Below are 18055 nucleotides of genomic sequence, written 5' to 3'. Positions count from 1 at the left end.
CCCACCGTGAGATCTCAGGTGCTTCAGACCTTCAACAGATCTAATGGGAATAGTACAAAAAGTCATGTCTGAGAAGAATGTGATAGTTTTGCTGTAGGGAGAGGTTTTTCTGGATATTCCAGAAAAACAGAAGACAGAAGTTGAAAGTGTTCCAATTTGTGGTGGAAATCATCATGATCTGTTAATTTGTTAGTATTTTATGTATAATTCTTTCACAAAAAATAAAACAACACCTTCTTCAATAGCTGGGTTTACTACAAAGTGCATCCGGAGAATGATGTCCCACTTTGCACATAATAGAATATAGAAAAGGACAACTGATATTCCATCATCTAGCCAATTTACATTAATGTCAGTGTATAATTAGGAAAAATGATTTGGGACCGCTTATTGAATGTAATATTTCATCAACAGAGACAACAACCTTCGATTTTTAAGACATGTCTTGGTCCTTATTTCTGAAAAGATAGATTGCTCGTTGTCTGTCCAGTTATTTTTGTAGTTATAGTCCTGTTCATACACATTGATAGAAACAGGCTACACTTCTGACAGGTTGGCCGTCCACCAAACAAAATAAGACACACCCAGTGTGGCAAACCAGATTGAACAATAATCTAAATATCTTTGGATTATCAGGTGAAAAAAAACCCTGCAAAACTGGCCTGGATGGAAAGGTTTTTCCATTTTGTCAAGGCAGAGTCATCTCTCCTGAATAAGGCAGAGTGACCTTTAAGTTTTACCCTTCAATTTATTTATGTTTTACACTTTTGGAAGATTCTTGGCAGACATTTATCGTTAATAGTTCCTTAGTCATAAAAATGACACAAGCTTTGGAATTTGAACCTTTCGCTGAGCAATTAGTGAAAATACTGGGACGCTCCAACAGTCTATAAGGTTCGCTGAAGTGTAGGACACGATTGTCACGATTATGCAAATGTGAACCTCGGTGTCACAGAAGTTGTGTGACCTTCAGAATAATGAAGCTGAGAAGAGTACAGTGTCTGAGAGAACACTCTATGAGTTGTTCTCTCTCGTCTGAGATGATTATATACTCCCATCTATCAACACTTTTTCACCGAGTTGCACTTAAAATTCATCTGTTTTTTTTTTAAAGCTCTTGGTTTGTTAATTTCTGTGGCATTACATGCCATTAAAGCTAAATCAAAATTAAAGCTCATGATGTTTGTGGGAGGTGAACAGCAGCACAGGCGAATGCATTACTATTCACCATTTCAACGGATGACACGTTGCTCATTTTGTTTTCTGTGGAAGATTCCAAGAGTTCTGAAAGTTTGAAGTTGTTTTTCTCACCTTTGGCCTCCAGTTTCCCTCATCAGCCACACAGTCACACTGATCAAGATGCAGGGAGGAGATTCGGTTCCTCTGAATGCTGTAATGATCTGGTATGTGGCGACACATTGTGGCAAATATTATTACTGCAGGACACTTTTTATTCATTTATTTTCAATTCATTTAAAAATGTTTAAATCGAAGATACCTTGGGAAATTGCCTGTTTAAACCTAATTTAATATACTTATTGTAACACATATGACCTACAAGTCTCGACTTAATGTAATTACTGAACAGAGGTCAGACGGAGGTGATGAAACATGATAATTTGATCTCATGTCAGAAATGAGCTGATCATTGGAAGACATAATTATGAGCTGAGCTACATTATTTGTATGTAATACAGACCTGTCTGCTTAACAGCAACCACTTTTGTAGGTACGAAGCTGTTCGTTATCTTTCCTACCAGCTTCAACTTGAATTTCTTAACCCACACTTCCTGTTGATGTGTCTGATCATGGATACTGATAGTCCATATCGTGTGTGTGAGGCATGTTAGGCATTTAGCAAGCATTTTGTCCTCAAAGTTGAAGAGTTAGAAGTAGAAAGAGCCTTTTTTTCATGCCTGGATGAAAAAACTTGCTGTGGACAAAAATATCTTCCAGAGAGAATGTAACAATACATATATTATTTTATTTGCATGTTACATGGTGATCAACACAACAGTACCGTTTTCAGTCTGTGTGTTCCAAGCTATCTCCAAAACAAAAGAGCGTACTTGCCCAAACATCTCAAATCACATTCAAAATTACAGAACAATGAATTCAAACAACTTCATTTTGTTAACATTTTCTCGTATACCTTTATTACATGTCTTTAAAACTTCTTTTTTTTTTTTTAGAAACCGACTGCAATTACCTTATGCCATAATAAAGTCAAAGGAAATAGAAAAGAATGAGACATTGCGGTGTCATCATCGTTTATGATTGAAACTCAAGCCTCCCATGAGAAAGGGAAGGGAAGTACAAACATGATAATTACATTTGCTGATGGATTCTTTTTTTTTTTTAAACGTGTGGCGCTGTATAAACACGATCGCATGGATTTGCTGATTTTACAACATTCTACGGTAAAAACAATACTGTATATATACACAGAGGAGAAAAAGAAGAGATGAAAAACAAACATGTATTAGGACTGAAAATTTTTAGGGTCACCGCAGGAACCAGCGGAAAGAAGGCGCGTGTCTCATGCCTCGAATGGAACTCTTCAGGTCATCATTCAGAATCGGATGAACACACTCGAACTGTGTTTTCTACAGTGAAGCAATGGCAGATTTGAGGCAGTGCTTGATAGTAAACTAGCTAGCTGTCAGTCGATATCCAGGTGTGTCTGCAGGGGCGCGTGGGTGCTGCGTTAGTCGGCTGGCTACTGATGGAGACGCAGACCTCCTCATTGACTTCAGCTTTGAGCTCCATGGCTTTTGGTCTTCAGTCAGTGCTTATTGGCTGGCGCTTAGCTGGCATGAATGCACGCGGACACCCGGATTGAAATCACCTGAATGGTACAAAGTTGGTGAGCAATGGCTGTCAATCTAATGTCCGCTAACATGTTGTTTATCTTTGCAGTGATCAGTCGTAACCTTGAGCCTGTCTCTGCCCTGAGTTTCTTTCATTGTTGAAGGACAGATAGACCTGGTGGACCCACACAGGCAGACCCAGAAGAACTATTTTAATCTTTGGATCGGCCTGTAGACGAAAGTTACTGACAAATTCCGATAGCGTCCTCGGGTGTGGGCTAAAAAAAGCAGTAGCACTACTGTACAAAAACATCAATAGTCACTCATCCACGTGTAAAAATGGAATTTTTTTTTTTTTTACTTCTCGTTTTTAAGGTGTTGTCTTACAGAAGTGCGTTACTAAAGCTGTTCAAAATGCTTCAGCAGGATGGACATTTCATGGCGGGGTTACAGATTTCACTCTCTAACGTTTTCGCTCATTTCACGCAGTCATGGCCACAGAAGCATTTACAGTAGGAAACACCGGGAACAAGTCTTTTTAATATATGAGAAGAATGGCATTAATTACACGTGTGTTTTACAGTACTATTTCAGCTTGGCTGTTCGTCGAGGGCCGCTGGAATCCGGACGCTGTTGGTTAGTCACCTTATAGTAGGTCAAAAGAAATCAGGGAGGGGGGGAATAAACAAGGCAGCGGGAGGTGCACCAGTTTCAGGCTGTCTGAGCTGTTTCACAAAACCTGTCGACACATACAGAGTTTATTCAACGCCGTTTGTTCGGCTTAAGCTTTGACAAAAGTGTGACAATGACTTGTTTTGCAGGGTGTCCAATAATAATGGTATTATTTTATTTAAGAGAGCTGTGAGGACTTCTGGAAAAAAACAAAACAAAACAAAACAAGAACAACAAAAAAAGAAAAAGCATTCATAATTCATTTGGTTTCTGTTCTCATAAGTGGAAAAGCATGACAAGCTAAACATAAACCTCCAGTCAGTTCCACGTCATGTAAGCCAGCACTTGTCTCAACTCAAGGAAAGCTACAATAATAACTGCACAAAACTATCTTCTTTTTTTTTTTTTTTAATCTTTAAATGCTAGACCTTTTTTTTTTTTTTTTTTCAAAACATCATTGTCTTATGGGCTCCGGTTGACATGGCAGAGCAGGGTCACCTGTTTCAGACATTTACACGTCGTGAATCCTCAACAAATCTCTACCCTATTCAGAAACATGGACACATAAAATTTGCCTTTTTTTTTTTAATATATATTCATATATATAAGGACATTGGATTCAAGTATATATATACACACACAACTTAAATGAATGAGGTAAAGACAGAAATAAAAAAAAACCTCAATACCAATATATCATGGATTATTCGGCATCATTTCGTCGTAAAACACACATACTGTCTGTTTGAGAAAGAGAAGAACTAAAAAGTAAGTCATTCATTGGTGTCATACATTTTTATCCAAATTCCAGCAGTATCGAAGAAATGATCCTAAGACTCAGAAACTAGAAGCGGACAGTCGTCCGAGGTTTAGCGCGCGTGGGGGTGGTGGTCAAACGGGAGACAAACACTGCGACACATTCCTCTGTTTCCTGCTATTACAGTGTCCTATGGTTTAGAAATACAAAATTTTAGTATGTACAGTACTCGTCGTTACAACCTACTGTGTGTTCTTTCGTTTTGGGATGAGTCTGGTTGCAAAAAAGTAAAAACAGGAAAGGATGAGAATGTAGATGACCCAATTCTGGGACCAGGTTACTGCATCCTCAGTATTTCTTCGCTGGACTGCAACCCTGACTGCTTCATGTAGGAACGATGCGACTGGAGAGATGCTCAGGGTTGTTCAATCCGTTTGCCTTATTTTTTTTTTTTTTCTAAACCTCAGGTTGAAAAATCAGCTGCAGTCGTTTCCCTTTCTTTTTTTCCCTGTACGTGTTAGTTTCAAATCTATATGTATATTTGGCATACACTCTGCATGGCGCTCGTTAATGCACTGGTTAAACACTCGGTTAAATCTACGCTTTAAGTTAACTTAACAGGAGGAGGGAAAGAAAATATACCTCATGTCTTCAGAAAGTGTGAAGACGAATGATTGTTGGCGTCCCTGCGACGGGAGCGCCCTCCTTTTAATTCCCATCACTACAAATCCCCAGACCCCGCCCAGACCGAAAAAAAAGAAAAGAAAAGAGCAGACACAAAGAAGTGCATACAAATTAAAAAGAACAATTCTGTAAAAGAGCACTGTTTGCTTGTTCTGTCCTTTCATCTCGTTTTTTTTTTTTTTTGTTGTTGTTCCTATGACTTTTTACGTATAGCCCATCGCTTTTTCATCTTATCTTTAAGCGGCGCTCGAGAGCACGATTCATGATGCAAACAGTCTGGGAGGGGCGGAGGGGGGAGGGTGGTACGAAGGTAGCAGTAAGGATGTCGGTGAGTTGGAGAGAAGAAGAGAGGAGGAGAGGGGAGGAAGGGATGTTAGGATGAAGGGGAGGGGTGAAGGAAGGAAGGAGGGAAGATGAGGAGGAGGAGGAGGAAGAGGAGGAGGAGGAGGAGGAGGAGGAGGAGGAGGAGGAGGAGGAGGAGGAGGAGGAGGAGAGCAGGATTAACACTTGAAAAAAAGGCAGGCGAAGGAGGCCAGCAGGAGCCACAGTGACTGAGATACACAGGCGGAGCCGTTGATGTCCCGGCCTGTCCCGGGTCCTGAAGGGAAACAGAGACGAGGTGGAGGTGAGATCAAGGTGAACCAGCAAGATGAGAGCTAGACAGAGAGAACTGGTTCGTGTCTGGACAACAACTATAAAACATTTGAGCTTCAACCATGTTGCCCCATGATTTCTTTATTCCCAGAAATGATAGAAAACAAGTCAATTAGGCTCAAACACCACATCATAGCTATTGTTGATATTGATGAGTAAGTTCTGCATCAATGGTATTAATTTAATTCTTGGAGCTCAACAAAAAGTCATCATATTCTTGAAACTTTTCCTCTTTTGAATTACTTTAAAATGAAAATCCTGTTAAGACAGGAGGAAGAGTAATTCTCCACAACAGGAGACAGATTCTGGTGTTTGCTGACATCTGGTGGAAATCTGTTGCTATTTCCTCTCAGAGGAGGCAACTGCTGGACGGCTGAGATGTGCATGACAACGTTCATCTACTTGTGAAGTCTTCAATGACAAAAAAAAGAAAAAAAAAATCTGGCTCTTTAAGCAGCCAGAAAATTTATAATGCTCATGTGTTACAGCCTAAGATAAATTTAACCTTTACAAAGCTCAAATTTGGATTTGCAATGTTTTAATTAGGCAAATATTCATTAAACATGCCTTATACTGACACTTCCTGGTGTTTGATCATTTTAATCCATTATTGTGGGTTCAGTTGGATCGCTCTTCGCTGTGATGGCTTCCATCAAGTTCAATGACGACGAGCGATAACTTTTATAAAGAAAGATTACAAATGTTACATTTTTCAAAGCGAATTCAGCCGATACGAGAAATGATCCAATTTTTCTACTCTTATTTCTCAATTGGAACGTCTTCTTACTGATGAGGAAGTCATCAAGACCCCTCATCCCGCTTTTTCTGCAGAAGCGACATGTCTGTCCGTCCTTCCTCTGTTGCTTATTCTCAGTTTTCTTACTCAAGTTTTAGGGAGTTTTTTTTTTTTTTTTTTGCTTACTCAAAGCAGTACGTTAAGGAGATTGGATTCCCTGAAATCCCCCCCAAGCCAAATTTATGATATTAGGACACATAAACTGTCACTGTCACTGTCTGCCCCTGCCTCACCCACACACCAGATGTCACCTTCTTTCTCGAGACGCGTCCTGAAAAATCCCCACAGGGGTTGAAGTCAAACCAGCCAAGAAACAACGGTCGCAAAATGAATAACAACTAACACACGGACAGGTTTTCTTCCTCTCGCCATTGTTCGGCGGTGAAGCTAAAAAGCAAAGCTCCCTGCTGGCTTTCAATTACCACTTCAGAGTAGCTCCAGCTCACTTTCAGACTTACGATTTAAACGGTGTAAATCTGATAAAGTGAGACAACATAAAACACAATGAATAGGGAAAAAAAAAGAATGAAATTAAAGAATTATGATGTTTTGATTGGTGCGAACGATGTGCAACGGGTCAATTTATGTTGGGGTATGTGCACAATTTCACTGTGGGATGCATCGATACTCACTATAGAGGAAAAGGCTGGCATTCTGGACGCCCAGTCGGTTTGAGGCCACACAGGTATAGTTCCCATAATCCTCTTCAGTGACGTTGGCAATCATGAGAATAGTGGTCGTGCCAAGAATCTGGATGTTGATGCCCTGGTTGTTGGACAGCCTGCAGAGGAGAGACAGAGACAGAGAGAGAGAGAGAGAGAAAAATAAATTAATTCAGAGCGAACTGCAGAGTCATGAAAATCAGAGGACGGAGGGGAGTTAGAGACATTTTCGGTAAAATGTGAAAAACAGGTGAAGGTGGAGAAAAATCTGCAAAGCAGGTTAATCTAACTATAAAACAGACTGCCCAGACTGCTGACTTCTTTTGTTGTTACACCGCTCACAGCCTTCTAAATGTAGTCTTGATTATCACCCTTTCAGCAACATCCCACCCTTCACAAGGTGGCTGACAGCATTCAGCTCGTTTCCGAGTCCTGCATCAAGACCAGCTGCTCCGAGATCCTCTTCCTCCCCAAGCCCGAGATTTTAATCCAAGCTTGACATTTTAGCCATATTAATTCAAACGAAATCATTAATTCAGTAGTAATTTCTTTAAACACGCACGTAATCAGTGTTACTGTGTGTGGTTAAAGGGCTTCAAAGAGTCAGGAGCTGTAATCATTATCAATGCTGCAGGTTGGTGTCAGTAATCACGCCGCAGCAGCAGGGGTCAGCGTCACGCCACAGTGAACCCTCTGAGCGCGAGCGCGCTGATTGCTATAAGGGAGGAGATAAGCCTTTCTCATTTTAAAACAAACCCTTTTTCATTAACGGCTAGACTCTGAGCTGCAGCTGTCCCTGACCTTTGGATTATGTGGCGAGCAAAGAACAACAAGGCCCATTTACCGGGGAGGAGACGTCACTGTCGGGGCTTTCGATTATTTATTTTCAGGAGTAGTAAATGGAAAGATGTCAAAAATCCCCGAAAGTGAGTGGAGGTATGAGAAGCGATCATTTCTTTGAGTTTAGTTCGGCTGTCATCACAGTCAGAAATGTTTCTGCCAAATGTTTTCAATGAAGAACAACAAGCTCCATTATGGAAAAAGTATAACTGTATTGGTTGGTTTCTCCTTTTAAATTTCTGTGTGATTAATAGATTTCAGTCTTTAAAATCAGTGTAAATGAACACCCTAACACGAAATACCTTAAATAGTCTGTTGGACAGCATTTGAAAAATCAAAAATCAAAATTTCTGCTAAAAAAAAAAAATCCCTAAATTGGGGAAATTTGTCAATATGGGTGAGTGGTTGCACACTTCTGATTTACTCTATTTCCTCAAAAAGTGCCTCATACATGACTAACTAGCAGGATTAGACACGTTTAACTTGCATGTGCACACCGTCCTGTGGCCCTGTGTTTTTGTGTTTTTTTTCTTCCTTATTTCATATTTAAGTAAATGTGCCAAAACATGACCTCCTAATATCAATTTTAAAGTGAGAAATTGAACACCAACATTTTGCAACTATTACTTTGGGTGAAATTGGAAAAAAAAATTACCAAATGCTAACTTTAATTGTCAATAATAATAGATATTTCCACCTGTATTTTGAAAGCAGATGGTAATTTTTTCACTGTGTGCAGCGGGTTGACACGCTGAAGCACCTTTTCTGTGATGCATCCTGCAAGAAGGTCCAGGACTGTAATAAATACATCAAAAATAATCTCCCTAATGTGATCCATTACCTAACACTTCACAATACTGAGATTTATTACCCAGTCTTAGCTGACATCTTTGCTTGAGACGCTGCATTCAGCTTTATTGAAGCTTCGCATTAACACTGATTTCTGAACTGTGCACTGATGAAAAAAATAAAAAAAAAGACAGTCACTGAGGTCTGTAGCCTGTGGGCATAACAGAAATTCAAATTTCAGTTAATCAGACCACAGGTCTTCGTGTGGCCTCGGTTTATCTTCTTAAGAGTTCAGAAACGATCACCTCTGGATCCTAAATATAGATTTTTCCTTTATGTGTGATTGAGAGTTGGGAAACGTGTGTGGATGCAGATAATAACTGCATTAAAGACAATGGCTTTCATTAATGCTCCCAGGCCGTGCAGTGATCTTCAATAAAAACATCTTATCTCTCATATCTTTTAAGTGCCGCGCTGCCTCAGAACATGAAGATCAAGTCAGCTCAGCATCGATTTTCAGCCGTATCTCCTGCAGTATGTGAAAAGACCTCCGCAGACTCTGAAATGCACCATATCATTTACTGGAGATTATGAAATCTTTTCAATTTCAAGGTGAAAGATTTCACTCCTGATTAATAGCAGTGCTTACTGGCACCGTTCCATGTTTATCCCTTAAGTATTACAACAAACTTTACTAATTGGGACATTTTCTATTGGAAACTTGATATTTCATAGCTTCACATGCAATACATTTAATTGTTTCTGTTATCAATGAACCATCCTTATAAAATCTGACTTTTTAGTAAAATCTTATCATGCTCGTAAAGTACAGACAATCAATTGTGCCAACCTTGAACTTCGTTCCTGGCAAACGAATCAATACGATTTGCTGACTCAGACTGTGTGCCGCGCTGATGAACTCTTTCTTTACATAATAACAACTAAACAAAACTCCTCCAATAACACGGCGCCCATAATAGATTCTGCTTGTCGGGGAGCTGATTGAGCCCTTTCATATCATGAATGAGGTGAAGTTCATTTAAGGCGCCTCCACGTAATCCTGCTTAAGTCGGGGTAATGTGGTAATCGGAGTTTGAGCAGGGGGGGGGGCAGCGAGAAGTTTGTGCTGACGCACACTCGGCTGATAGAAAGTATTAACATTAAAAGGCGCGGCATAATTCTTCTCGCTGGGGATGTGGAGGAACTTGATAAAGTGCTGAGGTCCTTCCTGTGGGGACACCTTGGGAATGACGATGGCGTGTGTGTGTGTGTATGAATGTGTGTGTTTGTATCTGAAAGTGAGAATGGGGAGAAACCGGAGCGAGGGCAAGTGCGGCAGCGGTGTCTCCACTCCATTGAAAAGCAACACCCGACTCTCCAACGATAAGGCCCGGCACCAGATATATTCTCCAGTGCGCCTTCATGAGAAGTGACTGCACTATTAAAAAGGCCCGCTCGCTCACGGAGCACTCCGAGAGATCCAGATAATACACAGCACCGCCGGGCGCTGGGAGCAAACAGCTATTTTTACAACAGATTATGGAGCATGATTGTAATGCAGCGGCGAGGGAGCGAACTGACCCGGGCAGGTCAGGAGAGACACAACTCCCGCTTTTGTTTTCACGGCGAAGGTTTAGAGTCGACTTTAATGGCATAAAGAGTTCAAATACACAGCAGTCGCGGGAGGAAAAGCAGCATAAACAAAGGGAGCGTGAATCTGTGAACCCCCTCCTCCTCCTTTGGATCGCCTCCACATTAACATTTATTGACTTCTCACATGTTGGCATGAGCAGAAAATCTGCAGACTGGAACTTTCCCTCACTTCTTATTTCAAGTTCACTCTGAAAGAAGAAAAAAAAATTGAATATTTTATCAGGAAAGTTGGCAGACGTAGAACTGTTTCTTTCTTTTATCTTTAAAAAATGCCAGCTGAACTCTTCTGAGGCTGCGTTCTTCCCTCACAGGCAGAGGGCAGCAGTGCTCCACTGGAAGCCCTTTGACAATCCCCACTTGATGCTCAGTGATCCACTGTGGTACATTAAACCCTTGATTGAAATGATTTGACCCCTCTATTTGGTGAAGGGCGCGGCGAGCGGGGCGGCGCTCTCCGGCCGGAGCGGATGAGAGATCGGAGCGAATCATCAGACGGACGGATTTGATTCTGCGCCGTGCGGCAGCATCTAAAGTAGGTTATCACCGCCGGGGGAAAGTGACAGACCCGCTATGATTCAAGGCCGCTGATAAATGAAATCAAGTGGAGAGTCCTGCTGAGACTTGTAACCCGGTGCTGACTGGAAGCGCTCCAGCGGCCGCCGACCAGCTGACGAAACAACCAACATGTCTGCCTGTCACATGAGCGGGCACTTCGCCCTGGACGCTCCTGGATGAATGGAAGTGTTGTGCAGTGATCAGGAGGGATCGCCTTAATCTCAAAGAATGTTTTCAGTAAAATTTCCACTATTGATCCCTCTTGGGGAAATGAAGCCGTCCTGTTGACAGTTCATCTGGGTTGTTGGGAACCTTTGGGGGTGAATTGATTCGACCACGTGTTTGTCAGAGAAACTCTGAAATATCACTCAACCCAAATGAACTTTTTCCACTAGCCAATCGAGATGTGTTATCCAATTGTTTTGAATTTTTTTCCGTCTGTTTACAGAAACAGAACTTATTTTTCAGTCTTTATTTCTATTCTCTTCAAGGCAAAGAAGTAACTTTTTTCTTGTTGCCAATGTTAAGATGGAAAACATATAGTTAGTCACAAAATGATGCCACTTTTAGATGAACAGTAATATAAAGCTGTATAAAGGAATGTAAACCTGCATTGTGTGTAAAAATAACATTGGTATAATGAAGCTTGGCATTATAAATGCAATTCTAAAATGTCAAGAGATTTTCTTTGATCTTTTTTTCCGTAATGAATGTGAAAGGGGTTATTTGATTTCTGCATGATTACATTTGAAACATTCAAGGGTAGAGAGCGCTTCGTAGATTTGATTGACATTTTTAGTATCCAGTTATGGTGATTGTAAAGAAACGCACATCCTTCAGCGTCAGGGAAGGAACTTGTGAAGCTGCATGTTCGATTACACTGGATGCAGCATCGGCGACAGTCTGACACTGGGAATATGTTTTTAACAGTTATTTCTTATTTCGCACGCATGAAAAGATGTGGAAGATGAGAATTTAGACTCTGCGTCTGAGCTAAAATAGCTGTTTTGGTTATATTAGCTGTAATTTATCCGACTTCACCTTCAGCCACTAGACGCAAGTTAAAACCTTGAGGAAGGTATTTGTCAGTTCATGACGTCTTCAACATGACTCAATCTTTTAACAAAACGTTAAACAAGGTGGCGAGCAGCAGCTTCCAGCCCCTGATTTACAGCCTGATTTAAATTCAATCAGGAACAGCCAAGAGACAGCACACGGAATGAGCAGGGAGGGCTGTGGCATCCAGGTGGGGGAGAGTTATCACTTATGGCCTGCTGCTTTAAGATTATGATATATCAGACTCAGCCGAGGCTAATTGGGTCTTTATGCGTTGGGGGAGACTCTCAGATCTGTGTGATGCGAGGAACGCTGTGAAGACGTGTTTCATCTGCGCTTCTGATCGCGCGCTCCATTTCATCACCTGAGGACGCCCGCGACTTCACGCGGGTGCCGAGACGGATACACGCAGAGTTAGGCGAGTTCAGGCTTCCTCTGCTCAGCCCGGTGTGCGTTCGGCAGCTTATGCCAAGAGAGGAGCCGCTGGCCTCAGAGAGAGAGAGAAAAAAAAGAGTCTTAATCCTGTTAATTTCCTGACTGGAAATGATTGCAAAAAAGTGGGGGATGCCAAAAATAACTGTGTGGTTGTCACCATAAATAAAACAATAAAACAGGATACTTGGCATGAATGGGACGTTTTAATAGATCTGCGGGTTGGATTTAGAGGCATCGAGCAGTCAGGCTGCAGACAACGTGAACATCCGCTCCTGTTGTATGGCGTCACCTACACAACCCGAGGACAAAAGAAAAGCATCTTTTCAGCAGAGACGACTCGCGTCTCACGCTCCCCGCCACATCTGAAAGACTCTTTTGAAGGTAAAGCCCATTACGCCTTCTTTCTGCCACATCAACCAGGACAGTTAGAATAATGTCTGTCCAGACTTATTTATGGGGGTGAGTGAAATAGAAGGCATTCGAAAGAGGAGGTGTTAAATAGTGTTTTTTTCCCTTTTGGTGTTACAACATAATGTGAGATCAGAGTGACCTTATAATATGACTACAGGCCATCTGATTTTCAAACAAATGGTCTTGAACCAAGAGATGTCTATCTATCTATCTATCTATCTATCTATCTATCTATCTATCTATCTATCTAGCACCAAGAGCATCTTTCATCCAATTTTCCAAACTCCAAACAAAGCAAAAAGCTTTTTTCTAAATAAGACACTCATTTATGAGTTCATAAGTGACATTTGACCTTTAATTGGTTAATTAAAAAAATGGTAAGAGTGCCCAAAGGATAAAGTTGAAATTGTTCTCATTCTTCTTTAACTTGTTCAGATTTGTGAAAATATACTCAAAGTTTGTGTATTAGTGTCCATGAACCCCACCTTGACGTGTCTCTACGTGAATCGGTGAGTGTGAAAGTGCCTTGAGACTAGTGATGAAATGCAGTGAAATGTGCCACGTACATCAAGTCCATCTCACATTTATCTTTGATTGACTGATCAGCTCGGTGCAGATTTTGAAGGAATTAGCCTGCAGTTCTGTGGAGCGATCTCATAAAGTAGATGTATGAATGCACGGATGAACTTGAAGGACGCCTCAAAAACATTATTCTCTTCTATAAGGCTGCCTCAAGGCATAAAAACACAGTGACTTATAGATTGCAATTAAAATAATAATCTGGAGAAGTGTTTTGAAAGTGGCTCATAACTAAAGAGGAATTTAATTATTTTTATTTATTATGCACTTTTTGGGGCATTAATATCAAGGTTGTGTTGCGGGACAGAATGAATGGAAGAGTTAACAGTGATGAAAGCTTTCAAAGATAATTTCAAGAAGTCCGCAGTGATCAGCTCATAAAAGTACATGGAGTGCGGACGCACAGAGGAGACTGGAACACAGGCTAATAGAAACAATGAAAGCTTCAAGGACTGTTCATGATCCAGTGAGAACTCACTGTGACTTGTTGGTTACTTGAAGTATCAATGCATTCTGAATTTGCTCATCTAGAGCAAATGCTGGTGTTGTGGGTCTGAGGTGCCATTAATATGACAGTGTTTACAAGGGACAAAGCAAAACTTCCATTGTGTTTTAAACGACAGCGGTGCTCAGAGCAACTGAAAACGTAACTTTAGAAAACACAGTTTCTGTGTGAACGGTTCAAAACAGAACTTTTTTGAAACGCTGCTGCTGTGCATACCACAACACAAGCATAGTAATTAGTTTTTCTGCACATATACAAGTAGATAGACATTAGAGTGTCGTGACTCTCAGTCCATATTCTCCTGGGAATTGGTAAATTTATTGTTGATAGTCACCCGTAACACCAATCCAACCTCTTCATCTGTCCATGCCAGTGTCCATTGTTATCGCTTTCTCTTTATACCATTCACTTGTAAATGGACATAATTTTGAAAATGCTGTCATCCACTGTCATGGCAAAGCGTCCTGAGCCTTCAATGGCCGTCTTTGCTGCAACCCTGCTCAAACGAGATTCTCCAACTTTAGTCCGAGCCCACCACCCGGCGCCGGTTCTTTGCGGCAGGGCGGTCTATGCATGCAAACAAGGCCGACGGCAGCTCGTTACAGAGCAGTTCTCTCGGAGCCGTATCAGTGTGGGAGAGCTGTTATTACCCGATCTGCTCTGAAAACTCAATATGTTCTGCACTGCTACACATGTGATATTTTAAGGTGAGGGTAGAAATCTCAGGGTAAGTCAGTCACATACAAAGTAAGGTGGAGCGTCGCCCCTCTGAGCATCTGCGATACAGCTCAGGTCCCCCGGTGGTGCAGGCGGAGTGAAGAAATATGGACAAGACTCAACTACAGTTGATGACTTTGAATAAAGCATTAAGCTTTAAATACGGGTCTGCTGGGTGGACCAGTAAGAACCTGAAACGAGAAAGAGTCTCGTCAGCCGGCGTCTGGTCAACAATGTAGGATCAACTGTAATTATATTTTACTTCTGCCAGTCAACCGTGCTAAATCCTTCACACTAATCCCGATACACTGATGTGCGGAGGATCAGATCAGCAAAATCATACACAGAAGACGCTAAAAACATGACATCAATTAAGGAAAACAATTATACAACATCAATTATGATAATCCTGCATCTGAAAGGTAGCAGTAAGATATTCAAGACAGACGCTTTGTTTGTTTGTCAAAATACCCTGTAAGGAAGGGATTAAAGATGCGTTAATACCCCAAAAAAGACCAAAGCTAATCATAAAAATGGACGTGTCCTAAAGAATGAGGAAGATAGAAATTCCATGTTTATGTTTTAGGCTAAAATCTTAGATGAGAAGCAAAAACGACACAAGTTTTATTGTCTGATAGTTTTTTAGTAGAAAATGTAATAATGTGTGAATCTGGTTTAACAAAACCAATTCAGGAAAAAGATGTTATAGAGCGAATGGTAACTTCAGCTTTTTCAACCATTAAATCAATAGAAAGCAAACGAGGGAAAACCAGGGTTGTTTGTTTACCACACAGAGACTTCACCATCTGAACCTGATGGAGTCCTTCACGTGTTGCATCCAGTGCTGCAACATCTCCCTGATCCAGATTCAGACATCAGTGTGTCCGCTGAAAGCCCGCATGCAGATTAAGATGAACTCATTAAGACGTAAACAAGCGCCGGAGCGAGACCTCACCTTAAGAATCAGGTAAATAAGACACAACAGGACACAGTGCATTAGCTTTCATTCTTGGGGAGGGGGTCTATAAAATTAACTGGCCAACCAAGGATAAATGATATTATTATGGTGCATTAGCATCATCATCCAAGGAGAAAGTGCAATAACACTTTCCACTGGCACACAGGGAGACGGCACACAGCCAAAACCCTCCAGGGGACAAAACAACTGAGATAGATGGAGGTTGGAAACAACAGATAATGCAAAAATATTTCGACGACCATAAATCTTCCCCAGAAATGGCATGATAGGGCCTATTACTTTTTAGACCATATCTGTGATAACACTTGTGACACTCCTCCCAAATTCTTCTTCCAATCTTAAGAGAACTTTTATTTTTCTTTAGGGGTGAGAGTGACTGCACATGGTTGTTTTTTAAAACCATTTTCTTAGATCTTTTTTTGTATCAGAGGTAAGTTTGCTGCATAGATTTATGAAAAAAAAAGCATCTCTCAGGTTATTAAACGACAAGTGCTGAAATGGAGGAACTGGGCTGTTGTTGCATTTTGAATGTCATTATATTTCAGTCCTCTGAAAGTGTTTTTCTGACACATGCACAACACTCAAATTGATAGCTTTCCAATGAACATCTGTGTCTGGTCACACAATTTGCAATTTCACAAGAGACCGTACAGCAGAGGAAGCCTGATTTCCATTTCAGTGGAATGACTTGTTCTGTGCGAACAGGGCTACTAAGACTCTCAGCGGAGCGGCGGCAGTCTATAAATTGCGCGCATAAGGACGGTCGATCTGCCGTCCCTTTTTTCCCTTCTCGGAGAATATCCTGTTGTCGCACGGAAACGTTCAATTAGCGATTGAGCCACTGTTGAGTGAGCGATTAGGTGGGCTATTAGACTTTATCAGACCACCCAGACGATGTAATCAAACGAACCCTGAAATGTGAGGACGAGCCCATTTTAAGAGCAGAGTCAAAAAGACCCATCGGATACAATTATACAGCCACTGTCGTATTTAGAGGAGATGAATGAATCAACTCAGAATTATGTGGAAATCCAATGATTTCCCCCCCCAAAAAAAAACACTACTGACGTTTCACAGCTACCATGTTCATGTTCAACTACACCGAGTGTAAGATCTTAACCTTTTATTGGCATTTTGCATGCCTGAATTTGAACTTTTTAAAATTCCCTTGGATAAAATATTGTAGCAACCGCAGGGGTCGCTAGGGGCGCTAGAGAGCCACTGCCCCAGAACTGACTGTTCTGGGGAGGCCCCGGGGCATGATGGGAGCTCCCCGTTCGGGACTTTTGGGGCCATATGTGGGGGTTCTGTGTTTATTTGCGTTTCCTTTTATTATGGTTATGTTTGCCATTTGTGTTACTGTGCTGTGCTTTCATTTGTGTTGTTTTTATTTTCATTATGTGTCGGACCGTGGGCTAGAGGGGTTGCTTGGGGGGGTGACCTGGGGCCTACGTATTTTGGCTTGGTGTTGGTGTGTCATGTTCCCTTGCTTGGTTGTTTTCACAATAAAGCTTTGGTTGAGCAACAGAGCAGACCTCGCCTCGTCTTCTTGCCCGCAAGTCGCCGCTCGAACGCCACAATATGAACATCATGCACTTAAAAAAAAGTAAAAAGTCAAAAAAAAAAAAAAAAAAAAAAAAGCACAGTTCTCTGGTGCAGCACATATTTCTACCATATTGGTGCTTTATGTTTTTATACAGATGACACCCAACTGTATCTGTGGCACCAAATGAGGCGTCTGCACTCGATCCTCTGATGAAGCGTCTCCTCAAAGCTGAACGCAGGATGACAGGAAGCCTCATTAAATTAAAATAAGACACTACAGATGTTCTCGTAATTGGTTCAGGTGCAGTTAGAAAATAAGTTTTTGATGAGCTAAATACAAATTAGGTTGGTCGTGGCATTTTTTTTATAATTATATTTTTACCCTAACCTGAGTCTTATCTGATCTTTATTTTTTTGAAGTTTTCCATTACCTCGAACTCTGGTTTGAATCCACATTGCACTCTAACGTACTCAGATATTGGCCTAGCATATATAAAAAAGATAAAATATTATCTTATGCTCCTGTGAGTTGGAGTGAATTGGGGAAAAATAACGGCCATCTCAGGTAAAAGAAACACCTTCTTCAGATGGTTTTATGAAACAGCTTGAGGTGTATTTTTACGCCCTTGCTTTTAATTAGCGCAGCAATTTTACTGCTATCTTCTGCCTCTAATTTTAATTTGTATTGGCTGCTTTTTAACGTCGGCTTTTAAATCACTTGTTTTTTCATTCAGTTTTGCTTTACAGCTAATTAATTTTGTTACCTCATTTTATGTTAAAGCACTTACAGCTGCATTTCAGTGTATGAGTGGCTGGTATATAAATAAACACCATTAGGTCAGAGAAGCAAGATCGTAACCTGAAGATCTCTGGTTTGAATCATGCTGTTAATGTGTCGCCTCTATGGTGTCGGTGTAAGTCCTCCAGCCTCCGACTGCTCTCAGCGGGAAAGCTGA

At 41.1% G+C, this 18055-nt stretch overlaps 1 protein-coding gene across 2 annotated transcripts in view; it reads right to left on the bottom strand.

The window, feature by feature from the left end:
* Positions 1 to 3896: 3896 nt before the first annotated feature.
* lsamp (limbic system associated membrane protein) overlaps positions 3897 to 18055 on the bottom strand; it is a 589246-nt gene continuing 575087 nt past the window's right edge. For both annotated transcript variants that reach the window (XM_030108899.1, XM_030108898.1), the window contains 2 exons: positions 7006 to 7154; positions 3897 to 5521 (listed from right to left, as the gene is read on the bottom strand). In XM_030108899.1, coding sequence (XP_029964759.1) covers positions 5424 to 5521; positions 7006 to 7154 — 247 coding nt within the window. In that variant the 3' untranslated portion in view covers positions 3897 to 5423. The remainder of the gene's footprint in view (positions 5522 to 7005; positions 7155 to 18055) is intronic.

The sequence above is a fragment of the Salarias fasciatus genome, chromosome 14 (assembly GCF_902148845.1).
Source record: "Salarias fasciatus chromosome 14, fSalaFa1.1, whole genome shotgun sequence".
Taxonomy (NCBI): domain Eukaryota; kingdom Metazoa; phylum Chordata; class Actinopteri; order Blenniiformes; family Blenniidae; genus Salarias; species Salarias fasciatus.
The sequence above is the reverse complement of the archived record's forward strand: the minus strand, read 5'-3'. Positions and strand labels throughout refer to the sequence as shown.